Genomic DNA, 24,178 nt, shown 5'->3' with positions numbered 1-24,178 from the left:
AAAAGTGGAAGTCTTCTTGCAGAAAACTCCTATTTTTACTTGAAGTGCTGAACCAACTGGCCTACAGTAGATATGTGAGCCTGCGGCCACTCCAAGCTGCAGGTTCACATAGGGCCTGTTGGAGCAAGTGCTCAAAAGTTAAGCCTGGCTTGGGGGAGTAAAATAACTCCCAGGAAGCTCATCTAGGTACAAGGTGCTCAACAGATGATGCACGTATCACCTTAAGGCACTTTTAGGTATAGGGAATGATAGTACCTGTGTACTCACGCAGGTACACAAGGCTCATATCCTCTGCCTTAGAACTCCAGTAAATGGGTGCCATTTAAAAAAAAAAAAATGTCTACATCCCTTCTGGCTATGAGAGCCTCAGTATTGTGAGTGCTGCTAAGGCTGTGCATGCAGCAGGAGCTCACAGGCACTCCTGTGCAGCTAGGGACCACAAGACCACTTAATTGCAGTTTCTTATTTTATTAATTTTTGTTTTGCGATGCTAGTGTCATAATTATCCTGATTGTGATAGACTGTGTACAATGTTTGATTATAAAATGTCGTAAATTAGTCAAATAATACGGTTAAAAAACGAGAGAACCCTATTCAGAGACATTGAAGTAAGTAATTAATATTACAATATATTCACAGCAACTGATGCCCTAAGGGTTGCCGAGGCAAGTGTTGTCGAGTGCCTCCTCACTCTGTGCCCATAAATTGCTCAATTTCCCTGCCCCATCATGGCCAAAGTATGGCACATCCAATATATTTTTTAGTTTACCATATCTGGGAATGCATTTTAACAATACTGCTGTAGTAGAGAAAATTAATTGTTGAATAATTTTTGTTGGGTGCACTGGCAACATGTCAAATTTAATTACAGTGCAGTGGTTAATACAATTTTTATTAAGTGTTTTGCAAAATTATTTGGAGCCAAATATTTAGGCCATAATGAAAATATTGAAGGTCAATTGAAGATAGTTGTGCTTAGGCTTAGCACTTTGATAATTATGTCTAGGAGTAAAAAATGCTATGAAATTTTTTCCACTTGAAAATAATCAGTCAAAGATTTACTGTATATGTATTAAAATATATACTAATGCACATATGCCCATAAACATTCTCGTTTTTCAATAAATATATGCAGTGTTAATGTCCAGAAATTATGACAATTTGTAACAACATTGTTGATGTGCCTTTCTGGATTCTGAGTGTTTGTATATACAGTACTAGGATACCTAACAGAGTTGGTCGTCTAATGCAATGACCCTCTTATTGTCATGTCGGCTAGATGAAGGTTTCTTGTACTATTTTGCGTTGTTCAATTTGCTTATAATGAAGAATAGTTTCCTCACATCTCTGGTTCATCTGCAATTTTCTTATGTGCATATTCACTCATTATGTTACTACCCAACTTAACTGCTGCTAAGTCACCTTGGTCTATCTTGGTAGTTCAGTCCCCTCAGTTTCACAATGTGTACACTTAACTAATTCACCACACTACACTACATTAAAGCCACTAAACTAAACTAAAGTCACTAAAGCCTAAAGGAAACTAAAGCCCCGAAATCATCTCAAGATAACCAGTGTACACTTGAATATATCTGTACTGAAAATATAACTCTTAATAATGTAGCGTGTGTGTATAACAAATAGTAGTGTGACGTGTAAATAGCATTAACATTTTGACATTTGAAACATGACAATACATACTATTTCTATAAAATTCCAGGACCCCCCTGCATTGTGCTGCATCCTGTAACAATGTGGCCATGGTGAGATTCCTAGTGGAGCATGGGGCTTGTATCTTGGCCACTACCTTATCTGACCATGAGACTGCTGCTGAGAAGTGTGAGCAGGATGAGGAGGGGTACGATGGATGTTCGCAGTACCTTTATAGTAAGTTCCTTGTTGAAAATTCCTTTTAATACACGTTTTTCAAAATTGTATAATAATGGCAGCCTTCTTATGAAAATATCTAGGCACTGCTACACCTTTATGGCTTGCAAGTATTTTCCACTACTTCTCTATTTGTATGTAATAATTATCTTCAATAGGGTTATATTATGATTTTATCATTTATTACAATACTCGGTAAAGTAAGTATTTACAATTTTCTGTGTTGCCTTAAAATTGCTATTTGAACTGAAACTTGGTAAATACACAAAATTGTAAAGTGTAACCCCCCTTGGTAATCATTTTTAGACTTGGTTTAAATGCTAATTATTAGGAAAGGGAGGATGTAACAATGAACTATGTTGAGCACAGCTACACCAAACTTACTTTATATATCCTGAGGCCAGGGAGACTGAGACCAAGGGAAGGTAGGCAACTGGTGCAATGAGACAATGCAGGTTAGAGAAAAGAAGAAACTAGGAATAGATGAAGCCAATGTGTTGCATGAGCAGTAGTGTCGACTCTGTACAGCTCGAAGATGGTAGCTTGAAAGGTTTAAAATGAGAATTAAGCATTAGGAGTGGAGAATCTGAGGTGTGGTGTCATTTGAATCCAGTAAGGAATTGTCGAGTGTAGAAAGCTCATAAAACTGAAAGATTGAGAAAGCAAGGTAGTTTGAGCACGTAAACACAATGGAGAATGGTAGACTGGTGATGTGTGAATTTGAGATAAGTGGAGAAGATAGGTGAACATGATGTGTTAGAGGAAGAAATGATCGAGTGTGAACAAGCAGCTGGGGGAAAATGGTTCATGATAAACAGATGCTGCTATTAATAACTTGCTAGTGTTGTGGTTCTTGGTGTTGGGCTTAAGGCCAGGCTCAGAAGGGTTTAATAACTTTTTTTTTCCCTTCTGCAGTGTGAAAGTGTATATGTATAAATGTGTATATACATAAACATGAATGCATATGTGTAAGTATAAACACATGTATGCATATGTATAAACGTGTTGACATATGTATAAACTCATGTATACATATTAAATACAAAAAAAAAAGTATTAAAATACTGTTGGAAAATTATTAGTTAGAAACACCCCTTGTAGGGATACAGTAACTATCACTTATAAAATACAGCCAAACATTAGAAATTTCGAATATCATAGCATAAATTTTCTGTAAAAAATTGACGATTATCTAATGCTCTATTCATCTGAAATTTCTTGCCAAATTAATTGGAAGAGTTCTTCGATAACTAATTGTAAAATCATTTTTAAGTAGAAACATTATTGAATCTGCTTTAATACAAGTAACAAAAAAAAACAGTATTAACATTAGTAATGGTTTGTACAATTTGGATTCATTTTTAATTGATTAAAAAAACGAAACCAGTACAATCGTTAATACTTGGCTATCTCATTAGTATTGCTTGCTGGAACTCTCATGTATTGACTGTATTGACTAAACTAAATCATGTATTGACTTGTATTGGGCCTGCTGTAGCAGTCATTGTTTTTCTCCCTGCCTACATTTTACCATGACTGACTTGTGATATCCATCCTTCTTAAGGCGTATTAATATGAAAGTACTTGAGGAACGTCCACACACACACACACACACACACACTTTCCTTCATGGTCATACATTGTCACATTCATGTTGATTTTTGTGTGATTTATATATTTTTTTAATATAAAAATTTTTTTTTTTTTTTTTTTTTTTTTTAAATAATTATAAAAAAAATAATTTTTTAGTGTTCTTTACATTTTTGTAAAGTTACTAACACGTGTAGTGTTTTAGGCAGGTCCTTTATCCTAATTATTCCCGGAATACGGCCTGTCAAATAACAACCAGGTACCCATTCACTACTGGGTGAACAAAGGCTACAGTTTAGGATTGGTGCCCAGTCAATCCTCCCAGGCCAAAGTGCTCGCAAAGCACCATGCGAATGCTTTATCACTGCGCCACGGGACTGCTATTAAGAGCAGTCAAGTTAACAAATGTCCTGGTAAAGAAACCTCCAATTATTGAAAGATTTATTTTCTACAACGTTTCATTCCTCTCTGGAACACCTTCAGGTAAAGAATGAATACTATGTACAGTTTTTAGTTAAATACACATGAAAGAGGCGAAGTGGGTAGGGCCAATCAATGAGTAAAACTCAGGAGAGTGGGGAGACTTCATTACCCAGCGGTATTTGGCGAGATCTGGTACCAATGGTAAAAAAAATAATTATGTTATATATTTAAGGTGTTTTTTTTTCCTTGTGTGTCGTGTTATGTTCATTTTGCGTGATTTCTGGGGGCACCAGCTTGAAGGTGGCAAGTCAGTCAGTCTTCTCGAAAGCTTTGTGATCGTATACAATATAGGTAGATCAAGGGTGACGTCCTTCAATGGGGCTTACATGTCCCAAGATGGCATAGTATACTTATATACAAGTATACTTTGAGCATACTTAGTACAAAATTAGTATACTTCAAGAACATTTTGAGTATGCTTGAAGTATACCCCAAGTAAACTTGAATGTACAGCAGTATATACTTTGAGTATACTTAGAATATATAGAATATATTTCAAATATACTCCCAGAATACTCAAATTTAGTATACATCAAATTTAGCATATGCCAACTATACTTGAAAATACTTTAAAATATACTCAGTATATTTTAGTATACTATGAAGTATACTTGAAGACTACTTTGAGTATACTTTAAAGCATACCTTGAGTATACTTTGAAGTATACCTTGAGTGTACTTCAAAGTATACTCGTAGTGGGCTTCAAAGTTCTCAAACTAAGCTTCAACATATACTTTGAAGTTTATTCAGTATACTTTGAGTATACTACAATTACACTCACAGTATATGCCGAGTATACTCAGTTTACTTCAAGATACTCAAATTGTACTACAATATACATCCAGTATACGTGAATAGTATATATACAATGTAGCATACTGTATTGTACGATGTAGTATACATGCAGAGTGTACATACATATAAATGTAGTGCACACAGACAAATATATACTATGCATGTGTTTAAAATATATAAGACATGTGTATACTATACATACATATTGATACAAACATTTATGCATCTACATAGGTGTATGTATATATAATATACACATTAAATGTACACACATGTATAGAAAATAGTGTACAACTGTGAATTCAGTATCGTATATTTCACACATTATTGCACATGCACAAATATATATAACACAATATAAATGACAGTTTATATAAATGTGTGTAGTGTTCAGCGTTTACAGGAATTTTAAGCATGCATCATTGTGGTGGAATTTTGGTTGGAGGCCCAATACTAGACTTTCATTTGATTGCTTTAAGACGACTATGATACATGTTTATTTATTTATTTATTTATGCATATACAAGAAGGTACATTGGGAATGTGAGGATACATAATATGGTAATTAGTCTTGTAAAGTCACTAGTACGCACAGCGTTTCGGGCAGAAATCGGGAATTTCGGGAATTGTTTAATGTCGTATACTTTCACGCAGGTGTTCAAGAAAAGCTTGGCATAATGAATGGTGGTGTTGTGTACGGTGTATATGATTATGAGAGTCAAGCCAGTGATGAGCTCAGTTTCCATTGTGGCGATGCCGTCACAATACTACGCCGCGGAGACGAGTACGAACGTGAATGGTGGTGGGGACAACTTCAAGACATCCAGGGATACATTCCTAGGAATTTACTTGGGGTAAGAATAGGAATATCTACATTTTCTTTACAATTATTATTTAAAAAAAAAAAAAAAACTTCTCTGCTTAGCTGCATTGAGAATAATTATATTTTTAGGAATTGATGGTACAATACAAAAATTTATCAAAACCTATTTTAAGATTTTGGGATGAAAATTTTTTTTTAATCTTTAAATGTACTATTATTGCACTTATCTGCCATGATTAAATTTGTTGTTTTAATTACAGCTCTATCCGCGTGTGAAGAACCCTCTCCGTGATTCCTGAGAATTTGGAGCAATTATTACACATCCTATTTGTGCTACAATGTCGTAACAGTGTACTAAGCAGCTGCCTGAAAATACTGAATTTGTGCTATACAATTGACAGACTATAAAACTTCAAAGACAGTTTTGATATGGACATTGAAGCTGTACACCTTGACAATATATGGTAGACTTTGATCACTTTTGGTGGTAGAAATGTGGTCTGAATTAAAATAAAATGGTTTTTCACATTTTATATTACAATAGACTGAAAAATTGTAGCATCCAACACTTGTACTACCAAAAATGCCTTAAAATATATAAATTATATACATGTGTATATATACTGTATATAGATGACAAGTAGACCAGTGCCTTAACAAGACAACCAGCAGTTGCTAAGTGGTCTCTGTGATGGAGACTGAACCACAGCCATAATAATTAACACCAAATACATATCTATATACACACACACACATGTACAGTATATACATATATGTGTATATATTACATAAACACAAATGATGCATATTCTGTACGTTTTGACAGCTATTATTGTCAAAGAAATTTAACCTTTAGTGAAGAAAAAGGGTTCATTTACTAAAGGAATGCAAAGTTGGATAAGACTCGTACCAAACCATAAAAGCCAATGTTAAAAACCAAATTAATTGCCATCATCCTCATACCAGCATTAGTGTTACCGAGAAAAATTTGCAGTGATCAGGAAGTTGATACGAATGCCCTTTTTTTCAATGGATAAGGAGCCTTGAAACAAAGCTATTTTTCTAGCATGACGACAAACACAATATTGTTAATATTTTACTATTAATTGTACTGATATACACAATTGAAATAAAAAGTTGCCATACAAAAATATTTTTTCTCCTATTTATAAATGTACTTAAGAACTGATTTAGCTTAAAAAAAATTAAATTTATTCATAACCGAGTAATTATCAAAAGAAGGTGCCAAGACTAAGAGAGAGAGACTGTCACAGAACAGTCAATACATCCTAAATATCATTGACAATGACAATACGAGAGTAAAAATACGTACAAGTAACATCAAAAGTATAACATTCATGAATTATTTTCATTGAATCGTGGCAGAGACATTTGTTAAGCAAGACTTAACTATTCTGAAAACCATGATATTCTATGAAGTGCACAACAGCAAGTGGGACAATGCAGTTCAATTTTAATAATGAAAGAATTAACTGGGAAAAAATAAGCAGGGAATTTACACACATCCAATGCAAAACTATTTTTAAGTACTAAAACTCCCATGCTAGGAATAGAACAACTGACTTCTGAGATATTTAAAGTCTGTCTGAAACATGTTCCTTTGTGGATAGCTAGAAAGAGGACCAATGTTGAAAGAGAACACAGGAAGAACACTACAAAAGGTAAAAATGGAAATGCTTAAGCACACACAACTATCCCTACTGAGGAATAATAATTTAAACAGGGAGATTGAAGAAATTGAGCAGAAACAGAAGCAATCATATCGGATTGAGGAAATACAATTAGAACAGAAAGCAATACAAGAGAAAGAAAAATACAAAATATTTCTTCACATATGAGAAATCAAAATCAATAACCACTGTCAGTGGACCTATTCTTACAAGTGAAGGTTCATATACAGGATGACAAAGAAATTAGTGAAATCCTTAAAACAGTGTGAGAACATGTTTAGCACCCCAGTGAATAGCATGAAAGTGAAAGATCCTTGGCCATGCTTTGGTGGGATTCGGGGAGTTCTTCTACTTCCCAAGTTTGACTTGCGAGAGCTTAGTCCAACAGGTTGTTGCTCAGCGTAGCCTGGTTGGACCACATATCCACCACAGCCTGGTTGGCTCGGCACCACCTTTTCCTTGAAGTCAAAGGTTCATTTGACTATTGCATGGGTTTGGTTGAAATTTTGACTGCAGCTCCCACTTGTGCAACTTTCAATGACTGGTGGATTCTGACTCTTAGGTCCTACATATCCTACTTGCATGAGGAGTGAAGGCATGTTGCCGAGACCTATGAGCAGTGTAGGAGAAAGAGGCTAAAGGTAATACAACTTAACAACTACCACACACGGTTGCATCACAGAACCAGTGCTTCATAAATGTCAAACATTACATTTTTGTATCCAAAACTAAATCTAGTGTATTTATAACACAAACAACATCCTCAACCACTTTTTAGTTGCTGCCAGAAGGTTGCATGCAGTTCTTCCCCAATTACAATACAATACTTCAACTTTATATACTCTAGCTGTCATCGTGGGTTTAGAAATTATTTCCAAATTTATTTCTACGAGATTTTTTACATATATTTCTACGAGAAATAAACACTACACAACAGAACTGGTACACTATGTACCATAAAGAGTTCCACCTTCATCTTTACCTTGCATCTACGTACATTTTTTTAACCCTGATAAATTCAAATTTCTTAGATTTTAAAAATACAGGCAACACATAAAAAAAAAATCAGTTCAAAACATTTATTTACATACAAAAAATTAGTTTATATTACAAATTATCAAGGTTCAAATCAACATTTCAATTCTCGGCACATTTTAAAAGATACAAAAATGTGCCAGCTGATAATGAGCTATTTATATTTTCTTTCTAGAAAATGTCAAAAATTTGTTGAAAATGTTGCTTAATAGCAAATAAAACATACTCTATTGTGGTAATATATAACCCACACAGTACAAAAAAACTAACAGTGCTATTACCAATTCTAATACTGTACAGTGTCTACAGTAATTCGGCTGGACATTAGGCGTTAGCACAGCAGATCATGGAAACAATTCTAATGAAGATACTTACAACATTTAATCGTATGTATATAGATGTTCGGTATTTAGCTTGGGCTTATATCTATAAGACTTTTTCTCTCTCAGAGCTTTTGGAATATAAATTGGATCGTAGTCATCTAGCCGCCGACTGCCGGGATCTTTCTGGTTACTGTGAGCAAGAGGGGGGAAAATATTGCATTAATATTACAGTAATAATAAATTTATCCATTACAAAGATAATTTCGGCTGAAAAAATATACACAATTGTTTTCATATTGTTTTAGGTAAACTATTTTGGCCTTGACACTAACTATACAATATTATCCATGCTTATTACACCACCGACCCATTTCTTGAGGATAAAATAGTGACGACAGGTTGTTTGTATGTGTAAAACATCAAAAGAGGTAAGAGCTGTTTAGAGAGCTAAACATTAAACATTCTTGAAGTTATAAAATATCAGGAAGTGTATATCAGTACAAAGTGGTGGTGTAACCATATGTAATCTTATTAAAGAAATGTACAGCTTGGCCATTTGTAAACAGACCCATTCATCCTACCAATCAATAAATACATCTACTAATTAAATTCACCCTCGCTCAAAGAACATTTTATGTACTGTACTTTAATTCATTAAGGTGACTGAAGACTAATGAAAATACAGATAAAATATAGCAAGAAAGAAACTACTCAAAAGTGTCAACAAAATTAAGCTACTCGACCTGGTAGCATCCAAAAAAAATATAAAATGCTTTAAGTACTAAATTTCATCATTTGTATTGGAAACAAAAAGTGATCTCATTTAGTGATATGGACTAGAACAACTCACTAGTGGGGTTCAAAGAAGCGTCTTGGTGGGTGGAAGGGGCGCGTTTTGAAGTTAATTTTGTATATCTGTTCCCAAAGATATATCTCCGGCTTGAGAATGTGACGTGGACGACCAGAAAAGAGATGCTGGAGATATGTGTGGAACATCTCACGATATTCTTTACGGGCCGGGTGATCTGCCAATAGCTTTAAACAAAAAATGATTGTAGTACAGAACTGAAGCAAATTTATTCAAATTAGTCACAAACAGAATTAAAAAAAAACAGAATGATACAAGAGCATTTACACAGCATACTGAAAATGTGTAAACTAGAGTACCCTTAGATAACTTATAATTTGCAGGAAACTTAAAAAAACTCTTAAATCCAGATATATTCTAGTCATACAACTTACATTCATAATAGAATATTTATATGCATAAATATTTAATCAGAGAACCTATTATATTGATGAGATATGCATATATGGAATCTACAAGTTACAAAATGTTTAAACAAGCTGTATGTCACAAACATCCAAAACCCTACTTTCCTTCATGTCACAGCTGACAGAAGCAACTACAACCTCAAGAATACACTATTGTCTAATAATCTCGTAATGCTCAGTTATCTATCTCTTATACAATGGAACATCAGTGCTCAAACTTAATTGGTTCCTGACCAATTATAAAATGTATTTATAATCTTTCAAGTGTTCTGACATTAAGTTTAATGTTACATCTTTCATTTTTGGTACCAAATTATGCGCAATTTAAAGGCGCTCATTTTGAAACTATCCCAAGGCCGATCGGATAAAAAATGAATTTTCTACAAATATTTTATTGTTAGACTCAAATAGTGTCACGAGATAGGACTTGGGAAAAAATTGGCGACACATTAAGTGTTACGAGATAGGGAAAGTGTTAATACTAAATTTACCGAATAATCAGAGATAAAAGTATTCATGGAGACGAGAAAAGTTTGTACAGTTCTCTTATTTGTGTGTGAATGCTGCACTGAAGTGACTGAAATGCCTTCAGCAAAAATATTAATCTGGTAAGATTCCTCAAAATCTGTACAATATACAGTATTATATGACAATTAGTATTTAACCCAGCGCTTCCAACATCACTTTCTCATCATGTTTAATGAAATCAAGAAACCATAAATTATAATATGATCAGTACCTTATTTGATCCTAGATATGGTGTTGGATTCTCTCTTTTGATGCCTTTCTTGAGGTAATAAGGAAATCAAAGCAGTAAGTACTTCAGAATTAAAACCCTTAACACCACTGTCATCTACGGCCTCAAACAGGAACTGCTCTTCACCAAGCCTGAAAAAATATAAAAAAGCTTCAGCAAATTCATTGTATACCTGCCCAGCCACCACTAATCTTGGTATGAGGCAACATTTTAAAGTAAAAGGTTTCTATATCATAAAAAAAGAACTATAACTTGCAAGCTAATGGTCCAGTATCTTCGCCAAGTTTCATAAATCGTCTAATAGTTTTAACAATCTATTATCTTGACATGATTTCAGGGCTTACTGTCCCCGCGGCCCGGTCCTCGACCAGGCCTCCACCCCCAGGAAGCAGCCCGTGACAGCTGTCTAACTCCCAGGTACATATTTACTAGGTAACAGGGGCATCAGGGGTGAAAGAAACATTTTGCCCATTTGTCTCCGCCTCCCCCGGGGATTGAACCCGGAACCTCAGGACTACGAATCCGAAGCGCTGTCCACCCAGCTGTCAGGCGCCGTGTATTAACACAGAGGACCAAGAACAATCCCACACTTATACAGGTAGGGCAATAAAGTGGGTTGCATTTCAAAAAGTTGTTCATGAAGCAGTTGTTTGGAATGCAGAACCAGATGTCTCAAAAGTGCAATGCTATAAATAGGGGGCAAGTCCCCAAACCACCAAAAATCATTGCATAAAACCAATATTTTTGGAGATAAATGGTACAAGAAACACTGCATTTTATTTATCCGAAAGGCTATATTATCCAGTTTGTAAAAGTTGACTAAAAAAAGAGGGGGAATAGATACAAGGTGCAAATGGCTAGGAGGCAGGGCATAGAGCTAGATCTCATTTTCCTGTCATCACTGATGAGTAAGCATCACTTTTGCATTATCTCGGGATATTCAAAATATACAACATCTACTCTTGATGTCAAGATTATTAATCACATTAGAAAATACTGTAGTACAAGTGCAAAATAAAAAAGGACAATATATAAAAACTAATATTTGGTTACTTGGTAAAGTTACAACCGGTGAACAAATTTTACCATAGGTGAATGCACACTAGTTCATCGGGGTACCTTCTCCCCAAATTTTGGATTAAACCGTATAAAAAGCAGGAAAGAAAAAAGGAAAAGGTAATTATCATGAGGTAATGCTAACCAGTGTGATTATATAGCACTTAGGACACGAGGACGGAGTGAAGGAATGTTGCCCAACCACTTACACCACCAGGAATCAAACACTTCTGAAAGAAGTGAGGCTATCACTACCAACCAGTCCAAGCAAATGACAAAAGAGGGAGAGAGAGAGAACAAGGAAATGAGATCAAAGAAAAAAAACTCAGTCTGTTCCATTACTCTATCTCTAAATTATTCTTTCAATAATTCATTGGTATAGTATTGTCTTCCTTTTGTCCCTTACTTGTGCCTTCGCATCTTTTCAGTTTCCACACCTTATTTTCATACATGTCAATGACAATTTTCCCCCACATCTGGTTTCCCTGTGCAGACAAGAACTGGTACTCTCACTTCCAAGAGAATAAAAGCAGTATTTTGGAGAGAAGAAAGGTGAATATAATAATGTTATACAAGAATCTAAGGGGAATTTACACAGCAGCATTGTTAGAACTAGGAACAGCAGAACAAGGGGGCACTGATGGAAGTTGGAGACAAGTTGGAAAGATTTTTTTTCTCAGGAGTTAGAGACTCCTTTGACTAGAGACTCTGAGATTAAGTGGAATAAGTTATACCAAGAGGAGATTGAAGTTAACTTAATGAAAAAGATTAAATGTAAATCTGATAGAGTGGGAACCAAGTCATTGCATTAATCCAAAAATGTTCGGGAGGCGTAACTAGGAGCCGAGCTCTTCCCCGTAAGCACATCTTGGCAAGTACACCCACACAAAGCAGTTTTCAATTTTAAGTAAACAGAATAAATACTTACCAGAGAATATTATTATAGGGATTTTCCTCAGCACGATCACAATGTAATGTGCTAGTATTTAGCTGATACATGCTGAAGTGCCACTGCTGACCATTGGTAAGAACAGACTGCTGGACCAATGGGTATGTGAGCTCTGTTACTGGGCCAAACCCTGAAATGAATGTATTAGTCTTAATAAGAGCTATAAAACAGAAGCATGACAATTATGTGTGCTTATATTGTTAGTGAATCAAATTACTAAAAAATATTTCTTCCTTTAGGAGGTTTCTTTACTGGAAAATTGCTTAACTTTTCAAGAACCTGAAGTATTAAAAAACTTTATGCTGATTGGAATATCACACAAGTAAAGCAGTGTGCTTGGCTTACAATAAGAAGCATGGAGAATTAGACAGTAAGTCATGTTAGAAAATGGAGGAGGAAAATAGCAAATCATAAAGTAATGAACAGTGCAAGTTTGCACGGCAGAAATTTTGCAAGGGAAACTGAACCCAGAGAGAGGGAAGGAGGGAATAATCAGGGGGAAGCACCAATCCATTACGACTATATAGCACTTGGAAGGGGTTAGGGTAAGGATTTGGGAGGGGAATGGAGAAAGGAATGGTGCCCAACCACTTGGACGGTCGGAGATTGAACTCGGACGTGCACGAAGCAAGAGCGTCACTCTACTGTCCAGCCCAAGTGGTTGCACCCAAAGAAAGAACAAAAGAACATTTCCAATGAGCTTCCAAGGAAAGCAAGAGTGACCTGGAAAAGCAACTCAAAGAGGAAGCAAGCAGGCAAGACTTGACTAGGGGACATACAAGAAAGTCAAAGAGAAGGGAGGACACCTCTAGGGTGTGAGCAAACTCCAAAAGAAAAAAAAAAAAGTCCACAAAAGTCATTGACCTAATTTCATGGTGCCCATAAAGACAAACCCTGGTCAAGCACTAGCTAGAGAAGAAAAAGGCAAGGTACGGCCTGCAAATCAAAACAATCCCAGAAAGAAAGCTACAAACCTGCCAACAACTCAGCATGCACGATGAAAGTTCAAGGGAACCTAAAGTAAGTACCAGAAACTCAAAGCGCAGAAAATAAAAATCAGAAGTACTGTACAAGAAAGCCCACTACCAAGGTCCAGAAGACTGAAGGTCCAGTGACCCACCAAGACCAGGATGTACACAAAGGAACAGCCTACACCAGATGTCAGGAAAATGAGAGACTAGGGATCTACACATGAACGCAGGTCTTGGAAATCAGCGAGAAGAATGCAGCTCACATCCAAGAAGACCGAGGAGCATTCTGAAAACACGTGTCTCAAACAAGGAAAGACACAGGCCTCTTGGGTGGGGGAGGGATGTACAAATCCAAGGACCCAGACAAAACTTGAAATCAAAACAGAAAAATGAAAGAGTATGATACGAGTAATTATTAGCGAATTACATGATGGGGAAAATGATATATGCAATGATGTAATGTGGTTAATTAAGGGTAAAGACGGATATATAGCATCTAGCATGACTAAAAGCAGATCACAAAAAAAAAAAGTTAGTGAACACTAACCAAGGTAGCTAGCATGTGCTAGAGCCTGGGTGAAGGACGATATGACCACTTTCTGAATTAAAGCTGTATTGAAATTGTGCGCACCAAATTCCTGTACAAATTTGGGAAGTATCTCCCGAGTATGCATCCAAAGCTGACTGTGTTCCTTGGCTTCCCCCGGCCAAAATCCTGTCAAAGAATTAACAAATGGTTACCAACACTAAATTATTAACAATTTAGTGTTCCACTGAAAATTGCTCTGCTTGTGAGTGTTTATTATACTTAGCAAATTATCCTACAGAAAACTATGTTTGTTTCTTCTTACAGAAACACTGACCGATAATGTGCACACATTTCTGTATCTTTCATTATTAATTATGTTGAACAAAAATGAGGACTGTTGAAAAAATATATGTGGAATGTAAAAAATATTAATAAAAAATGGTTAATTCAACAGTCATGCAAATTCTATTATCAATTTATTTTGCATCCATACTCCTAGCAAATTCATATGTGAACATTTTTACATCAAATTTATAGTAATAATCAAAAAACTAACAGACAACATTAAGAGTGTGAACATTTTAGGTGTCGCTGAACAGGATCCCGAAATGACTGCCCCATTTACAGTTGGGAACACACCAGTGGGCCCGAATGTTGAAGTACAGTGGCACCTCGATTATCGAGCGGCTCTATATACAAGCATTTCAAGTAACGAGCGAGCCACTTGCAGAACATGTCTACTAACGAGCTTTTCCTCGATTAACGAGCGTTTCCACTGGTTCTCGGACACCTCTTACGACAGTTTTGTTGTTGTTTCGCAAGATGAGTTTCCACATGACGAGCTCGGTGCCAGAATGGATTAAACTCGTTAATCAAGGTGCCACTGTATTAACAAAATCTTACTGAAGCCAATGCCCATTTTTCAATTAAATGCTAAAAAAACACATACTACATAAAACATTACCACCACATGGCAGCTCAGTATACACATTAAAATCTTAATATATTTGGCACATCCTGTGTGTCTACCTATTGTATTTGTCAGTGTATAAAACACACCTAATTTTCAAGGCTACTGCAGACTTTCTTTTTTATTATGTTTCATCATAGATATATTTGAAAGTGATTTTAAACTGATTTTGCAAGGTAATACATATGATTTTGTGCAAGTATAAAAAAATTAATTATATATATTTACCTATATACAGTATATTCCATTGGTTGTGACCCCCCCCCAAAAAAAAATATATCTGGCAATAAATACTGTACATTAAAATTATGTTACTTCTTACATCACTTGCTCTAATTCTTCAAATTGAATAAAATAACTAGGACTAGATTATGTTAATGCATTTTGCATATAGACCACAAGGCAAGGCAAGTCACAATTGGACAATTTTTAAGAGACCATTGCAGTGCTGCCCTGTAAAATACCTGGGAGTTGTGAACGGAGAAATCAACTTGCCTGTCACTGTGATAGCATGCTTGTGCTTGAAGTGAAACCCATAAGAACGAGGATCACTGGAACTGTTGGACACTAGACCCGACTTGGACAACGGATCATCTCGACTGACTACTTCTGGGAGAAAATCGGCCACGCGTACTCCCAGGCACGGCGTGCTTGTTCCTTGCACAGGCCTGCATCATGTGAAATACAGAAAGTGGCATAAATATGAAATGAAAACAATTCAGTTACATAAATGTAAACAAAGGGGGACACAGTCTGAAGTTCCGAGACCATTCAGGTATCAATACATCCAGGAGCACGAATTAATAATGTTTTAATATAGGAGCCGCCCTGAAATGCATGCTAGTGGCTTTACAAGAATGTAAAACTTAAAGGCTCTGTACTCTAATAAACCCAATGTACCTTTTTTTTTGTATATAAATAAATAAATAAAATAAAATAAAAGGAGAGTACTCGGTTTCTCATTTATCATTGTGTGGTTACTTGCCCATATACATCATATATTATTGTGCAAACAATGCCCTAGATATTAATTTTATGAACAAGATTGCTCACTAGATGTTAGAAACAGAAAACAAAACATTAAATTTAATCAATTTGAATAAGGGTGCATAGCCCCATTATATCCTCACCATGATTATCAGAGTTACAGAGCAATCAAGAGTTTAAAATTTCAAGGTGAAAATTTTTAATTGGCAATTTTACATATTAAACTTCAGATTATAATTCAATAGAAATAGGAAGGGTTAAAGCGATATTAAAATAGAGAAAATTTATTTTATAACAACATGCTACTGATATGATGACCAGACCACACTAGAAATTGAAGAGACGACGACGTTTCGGTCCGTCCTGGACCATTCTCAAGTCGATTGTCTTGAGAAGACAATCGACTTGAGAATGGTCCAGGACGGACCGAAACGTCGTCGTCTCTTCAATTTCTAGTGTGTGGTCTGGTCTGGTCATCATACTTCAGCCACGTTATTGTGACTCATCGCCTGCATGCTACTGATATAAAAAGTAATTTACTAGTACATGTCACCACACCTGGTGGTGTGGCTCACCAGACTGTCACCACACTGTACCATGCATCAATTTGTTTTTAATTTCAGGAAATACAGTAACTTTCAAATTATGGGAGTATCTCTTCGTTCACCCGAGACACGTTCACTTTCCTCTTATAACATTCTAAATTACATAACTTCATTGATCAAAACATTCAGATAATTTGCACAATTTGGTCAAATTAAACCTGTCCCCTTTGATTTTAGTGTGTTGTTTCTTCCTTAACTCGAGACATTGGGTGTTAACGCACCTCGGTACTGTTTTCCCTGAATTACTCTTCATGATGTGTCTTTTTCCCAGCTATGCATGTCTTGCATTTGTCTGGCTTCATTCTCGATAGTCTGGCTCTTGTGTGCCTATTGTGCGAGTAATTTTGGCCTCCTGGTCTCTCGCCTAGATCCTTTCCTTGCTTTAATCACAGATGGTGTCCAAGGTCCTTTAATGGTATCCATCTTACTTTTAGTGGCTAGGTCTCATTCCTAGTACAGTACACTGGTACCTTTGCACTCTAACAGCTCCCAATTATAACAACTTGGCATTCGAACCCTTTATTCAAGAAGAAAAATGCTCGGTAGTCAACCACTAGCTTGGCACCCAAATGATTGGTCAATAAATCACAGAACTATATATAACAGACCTCCAACCCTGTCCATGAAGGACTAGAAAATGTATATATGCTGGTTAGTATTGTAAATGTGTGGCCACATCTGTGGTAGGGAAACAAAAAATCTCAAATGTCCATGCGTGTAATAAAAAAAAGAGTCAATTTCCTAGCGGTGTCATTCAGTGCACCAACCCCCACCAAACTTCTCTATAAACTTTGTTTTCTTGGATATTTTTTATATTCACAGCATAAATATAAGTCACAGTGCCACCTAAGGAGGTTAGTAATAAGAGCCAAACAGAAGTAAAATTAGTTAGAACCATAATAGAGATGAAAAAAGAACTAAAATATGGAAGTGGTGCCCATGTGTGTTTTTGTTAAGAGTTTAGTTTACCTAAATTTACAATCTTTACAATACTTGAAAATAAAAAGGTCAAAGGAGCAGCTGCAAGTAAGTAATTATCAAAAGGAAGGCACCAGACTGGGAAGAGCAGATGCAAAAGGGGTAAAGGAGTGAAAAGTGATTACAAAACATAGATCGTAGATTACTGAAGTGACTACAAAATTTTTGCTGATTTGGATAAATGAACAACAGTTGGCTGGTGATAGTATATCTGAGGTAATCATTTGTGAAAAAGGCAAAATACCTGCATCATTTCTTACAAAAAAAAAAAAAAAATCTGATGCTGTTATGAGAGAATCTTACAGTGTAGTTTCACTTCTCCAGAACAATGTGTGCTATGCAATCTCCAATTAATAATACAAGTTTGCCATTTTAAGGCTTGCATAGAACACTGATGAAAACACTAACTTATTGTATTAAATTCTTATAATTTTTTTTCACTTTGCAATATAAAACATTAAATACTGCTTATTACCTGTTTTAGTGTGTGTTACCAAGGAATTAGACCTGCAATCATTTATTATGAAAATTTATCTAGTTGTAGGAATGTAAGAAAAAATGAGGTTTGTACATTCAAGTTTGCCAAGGAAAGAAAAATGGAGAAAAATGGAAAAGCAGTAGAGTGCTCATTTGAAACATAGTTGTTATAGCGCCAGGACCAGCACGAAAAGGACCAGCAATGGGAAAAATGGTGAAAATTCAACATGACTACTTTCACCATTGATCTTTGTAATGACTGAACTGTGCATATACACTATCAAATATCAAATGAAGTTTAACAGAAATTATTAGCAATTCTGAAAAAATTATACCTGTTAATTAAATCATTCTCAAACTCTTTCAGAAATTTGTTATTTCTCCGTGACTTCTTCAACATGACATCTGGTTCGATGCCCCCAAGAAGCCAGAAAGCTTCAACACGAGGTTGTATATCTACCTGTAAAGAAAAGGATAATGTTAAAATTCACAGAATGCTCATTCAACAGTATAGGTTGTGAGTAGCGAGTGTCAGGGTAATAAAGTGGCTGGTACAATGAAAATAGAAAATATGAAGTTAGGAAGTGCTGCAAATAGAGGGATGCTTGAAGGAATGTTAATACTTGCCCTTACTTATGCAAGAAAGATGTTTATTTGGCAAGACCATCTTAAGAAAAAAAAAAAAAAAAAAAGCAGAAATAGATGATCAGAGATGAATGTATGTTAGAAACTTTAATATCAAACAGATGATGGTACTACTAATGAAGAAACTTTAAAAGTGAATTTAAGAGAGGCAAGGAAAGCCAAGATTGGGAACCATGGTCAATGTATAAAGAAGTGTGGATCAAGCGAGACCGCTCAACCCATGTGGTACAAGTTTGTGAAGAATAGTTATTACACACCAAAATCACAATAGCATGATGCATCAAATGAACAAATCCACAAGGGCGGTAATGACGATTCTAACCTACGTCCGAGAGGATCCCAGACATGCTTTAATCGACTGTTCCACAACACTGAAAAGAATTGCAACCGGGCGTTCATCTGCCCTCACCTGCCCTGTGTCTGAGAGACTGCAGGATACGGATCCTGCAGTCTCTCAGACACAAACCAGGGTTTTACACAATTTCCCCATGCACCTGGGCTCTGTCAATAAGCTGTTCGACCTCTTTGCCCTTACTTCATTACACACAAATCTCAAGGTGATTAAGGCACGTCTGGGATCCTCTCTGACGTAGGTTCGAACCCTCATCACGGCCCTTGTGGATTTGTTCATAGGAATAGTTATATTTGTACATGACAACTGACAAGAAGCATTTTACAGTTAGCCTTATGTAGTAGTGGAGTTATGACATGGATGCTTTACTTTAGTGTGATGGTGCTGGTTCTCCAAAAGGTGTGCAAAATATGGGGAATGGATGTGTATAATTTGCGAATACTTAATGATAGAAGGTGAAGGTAAGGAAAACCACTACCAAGCCAATAGGCATAAAATCCATGCTTCTGATAAGAGTATGAAGCTGCTCAACCCAACAAGAAGAAAAAAGAATTGAAAATGAGAATCCTTAAATGAGGTAAGAAATCCAAAAGCAAGCAGTAATAAACATATCTCCCCCATAATAATATGTAATAATAATAATTATATAACTAAGAAATATTTCAAAGACTTCCATTGCTCTATTTCAGATTAGATCAAATTGACAAGACATTCCTACACCTTCATCTCTACCTATAAAATAGAACAGTGCATATCTGTCCAAAGAAGGTCAGATGCTTAGCCTTGCTCAACTTTCCATGATGATATATATATATGGGGATACATGTTATAGGCCAGTAGTGGGCCCCTGTGCCATCCTTCAAAAAATATTGGCATATATAGTAGCAACTTGCAATTTCCAAGCAGTCTGAAATTAGTGATGTGTTTTCCTTACAATTAGCTATTAATTTTTCGGCGATTCATAACATTAAATTTCCTGGAAGGGAGGATAAGAGTCAGGGAGAGAGGAGAGACCCAGGTGCAACCGGATACTGCAAGGACTAATCTCATCAAGCACATTACATCAATAGTGTTGTATGAAAATATCCATTGCTCAAGTATTAATTTCCAGCCAATTTTATACTTCAGGTGATTAATAAATTAATTAAAATTCCAGTAATGAAGTACAAGAAACTGAAGAGATAATGTAAATTACTTCTTGATAGTTTCGTTTACGTCATATAAAATAATTTATACTAGAACAGCCACTGGGGAAAAAATAAAACCTGACAACCTGAATTAAAAATCTAAATTTTTCCCCTTTCCCTTAAGCAGCTGGAACTTAAGTACAGTATTAACCAAAATGCAAGAACCACTTTTATATTCTTACCATAGATTCTTTGATGTGTTGCACAGTAGATGGCAATGATGACACTATAATTCTATGCAAGCCGAGCAGGAAGTTCTTAGTGTGGTGCAGTTCATTAGCACGGCTAGTGATCTCCATCTTCCTAAGTGAAACACCAAACACAAATCGGTAAAATAAACTGCATAAATTCATTATATAACGGAGAATTTATGCTGTAGTCATCCACTGTGCACTACAGCATTTAATCACGGAATAAGCTAATCTCTAGATTTTAAACAATTCATAATTGATAAACACCTCCAAAGGGATACCTAACCAACTGGGCCGTGAGATTTGTATGTTAAGACTGAGTAGCAGCATCTAACAACCTGATTAATCAGACACCAACAATGCCTGGATAGAGGCCAGGCTGTGGCGATATTGCTTCCCAGAAACAACAACGAGTAAAGACACATTCGAGTTGAGAATGGTCCAGGACGGACCAAAACGTCGTCGTCCCTTCACCTTCTAGTGTGTGGTCTGGTCAACAGGTAAGCAATTATTTCATGTATTTTCACATATCCTAAATGTTAAGTTGAATAGAGCAGGACACATCACGCTGTAAATGTGCAGAACTGAAACATTAATAACTTTGAATTAGTATGAGAAGACAAGATATGATAAATGTAATGTGATCCATCTGAGAAAAATAATTTTGACACCTATCATGTTCCTTAAAGTACTAAATTCACTCAATATTTTGGTCCATCAAAATGCAGTATTATTGAGATGGATGAGAAATGGGGGCAATAAAAAAAAACGATGTCAGAGGTAATGAGTAAAATTTTCTACCCGTACAGTTCAGTTCGTTCGACTAACATGGTAATTCCGAGATCGAATGTCAGACGAGACAGAAATACCGTAGGTGCGAGTATTTCCTATTACCTAATGCTCCTATTCACCTAGCAGTAAATAGCTTTCCAGGAGTTATAATCAACTTATTGTTGCATCGCGGGGAAGGTCAGTAATTTGACCCTAGGGGTTGAAGATCATCTGTTTTAGATTTAGCTACTCAAAACGAAATGTACATGTAGCACGGGCTACGGCGAGCCCCATAACTGAAGATCCGACACTAACCTATTGATACGGCCATTAAAATGCAGATCAATGAGATGATGGACCTGATCTGTAATGAGCGCCCCTAGCCTCTGGGCCTCTAGGGTCAGGTCACTGTGGTAGTGGTGAGGGAGGCGCCGCACCACATGAGTCCTGGTGGCGTACTGCACGAACTCCTCCCCCAGCAGCCTCGGGTGGTTGTCGTGCAGGCGACACGACCAGTAACCGTAGTATTTGGGCATGTTCATCTCCATCATCTTCTGCTCGACGGTGGGCAGGCGGGTGATCTTGTCGTGCCACTCCGTCGCCTCCCGCAGCTTGCGGGCCTTGCGGGACGTGTCCAGGATGGGAGGGTACTCCGGGGTCTCCGTGTATTCACTCTGGGCCGCGGCATGTTGGTAGTGGCGGCCTGGACACAGTGTTAAGCGAGTAAACTTCAGCAGGCCGGGACCTGCACTCTGCCTCACTGCCTGCATGGCGGCCCACTGCGGCTTCTCGCGGCCTCGCTACATACAAATTGCGGAAAGTAGCGAAGAAATTGCGAAAAGTAGCGAACAAATTGCGGAAAGTAGCGAGCTGACGGTCTAAAAGTAGCGAATTTGTTATATGTGTAGCCCAATTTTTTGTTTTTGTGACTGATATGGGTTTCAGAGTAATATATTTTAGTATATAGCATACACTACACGATGTTAATTGTTTTATTAATATTTCTGCACACTAAAATCATTGTAAGTGGATGCCCGAAACGCTGTGCTTATCAGAGGCTTTTGGCATACGTATGTACTAACTTTATCTACAAATTCAACATTCTGCGTGTAACTTTTTGAATGTATTTACTTTTACCTGAATAAACTATTATTATTATTATTATTATTATATAGATATTAAATGTGAGCTGAGGTGCTTAGCGCACTGCTTATACTGTTGTATACCTTAATATTATCTATTAGTAAGGACTTTGTCTCTTATTACAGAACGAATAGACTCAAGATGGTGCAAACAATACAACTGCAATAATCCACTGGATTATTTGCAATGTTTGCAACTAGACCGCAGTTGCACACTTCATTGATTTTTTGCTGCCTGAGGTGGATAGTTCATTAAGCATATCCCTTATTCAACCAGTGAGTGGTGGTTATTTATGCACCCCAAAGCACGACCAGTTGTGTAACCAGACCCCAACCAGTTGTATAACCGAAGCCCGACCAGTTGTGTAACTGCAAACCTAGCATGAACGAACAAAACAACCTCTGGAGCACAACTATGCACGAATCGAAGCCCGACTATGCACAACCCGAAGCTTAAATGACACATCCGGAGCCCGACCAGTTATTTAACCGGAGCCCGACCAGTTGTGTAACCGAAGCCCGACCAGTTGTGTAACCGGAGCCCGACCAGTTGTGTAACTGCAAGCCTAGCATGAACGAATCAAACAACCTCTGGAGCACAACTATGCACGAATCGAAACCCAACTATGCACAACCCGAAGCTTAAATGACACATCCGGAGCCCGACCAGTTATTTAACCGGAGCCCGACCAGTTGTGTAACCGAAGCCCGACCAGTTGTGTAACCGGAGCCCGACCAGTTGTGCAACTGCAAGCCTAGCATGAACGAATCAAACAACCTCTGGAGCACAACTATGCACGAATCGAAGCCCGACTATGCACAACCCGAAGCTTAAATGACACATCCGGAGCCCGACCAGTTATTTAACCGGAGCCCGACCAGTTGTGTAACCGAAGCCCGACCAGTTGTGTAACCGGAGCCCGACCAGTTGTGCAACTGCAAGCCTAGCATGAACGAATCAAACAACCTCTGGAGCACAACTATGCACGAATCGAAGCCCGACTATGCACAACCCGAAGCTTAAATGACACATCCGGAGCCCGACCAGTTATTTAACCGGAGCCCGACCAGTTGTGTAACCGAAGCCCGACCAGTTGTGTAACCGGAGCCCGACCAGTTGTGTAACCGAAGCCCGACCAGTTGTGTAACCGGAGCCCGACCAGTTGTGTAACCGGAGCCCGACCAGTTGTGCAACTGCAAGCCTAGCATGAACGAATCAAACAACCTCTGGAGCACAACTATGCACGAATCGAAGCCCGACTATGCACAACCCGAAGCTTAAATGACACATCCGGAGCCCGACCAGTTATTTAACCGGAGCCCGACCAGTTATGTAACCGAAGCCCGACCAGTTGTGTAACCGGAGCCCGACCAGTTGTGCAACTGCAAGCCTAGCATGAACAAATCAAGCTACCTCTGGAGCACAACTATGCACGAATCGAAGCCCGACTATGCACAACCCGAAGCTTAAATGACACATCCGGAGCCCGACCAGTTATTTAACCGGAGCCCGACCAGTTGTGTAACCGAAGCCCGACCAGTTGTGTAACCGGAGCCCGACCAGTTGTGCAACTGCAAGCCTAGCATGAACGAATCAAACAACCTCTGGAGCACAACTATGCACGAATCGAAGCCCGACTATGCACAACCCGAAGCTTAAATGACACATCCGGAGCCCGACCAGTTATTTAACCGGAGCCCGACCAGT

The 24,178-nt window shown here is 37.3% G+C and overlaps 2 protein-coding genes across 4 annotated transcripts in view; one reads left to right on the top strand and one right to left on the bottom strand.

Moving 5' to 3' along the window:
- Positions 1 to 6,730, top strand: part of LOC123758469 (Ankyrin-repeat, SH3-domain, and Proline-rich-region containing Protein) — a 303,178-nt gene extending 296,448 nt beyond the window's left edge. For all 3 annotated transcript variants that reach the window (XM_069322576.1, XM_069322575.1, XM_069322577.1), the window contains 3 exons: positions 1,721 to 1,887; positions 5,411 to 5,610; positions 5,840 to 6,730. In XM_069322576.1, the coding sequence (XP_069178677.1) occupies positions 1,721 to 1,887; positions 5,411 to 5,610; positions 5,840 to 5,878 (406 nt within the window). In that variant the 3' untranslated portion in view covers positions 5,879 to 6,730. The remainder of the gene's footprint in view (positions 1 to 1,720; positions 1,888 to 5,410; positions 5,611 to 5,839) is intronic.
- A 1,605-nt stretch (positions 6,731 to 8,335) lies between these two features.
- mRpS30 (mitochondrial ribosomal protein S30) lies at positions 8,336 to 22,130 on the bottom strand. The gene is given in 10 exon segments (XM_045742360.2): positions 8,336 to 8,818; positions 9,479 to 9,663; positions 10,643 to 10,699; positions 10,701 to 10,791; positions 12,645 to 12,795; positions 14,184 to 14,351; positions 15,631 to 15,803; positions 18,518 to 18,642; positions 20,549 to 20,669; positions 21,644 to 22,130. Coding segments are annotated over 10 exon segments (1,659 nt in total). The 5' UTR covers positions 22,099 to 22,130; the 3' UTR covers positions 8,336 to 8,685.
- Between the last annotated feature and the right edge of the window lie 2,048 nt (positions 22,131 to 24,178).

The sequence above is a fragment of the Procambarus clarkii genome, chromosome 11 (assembly GCF_040958095.1).
Source record: "Procambarus clarkii isolate CNS0578487 chromosome 11, FALCON_Pclarkii_2.0, whole genome shotgun sequence".
NCBI lineage: Eukaryota > Metazoa > Arthropoda > Malacostraca > Decapoda > Cambaridae > Procambarus > Procambarus clarkii.
Note: the sequence above shows the minus strand (reverse complement) of the source record. Positions and strands in the feature narration are given on the sequence as shown.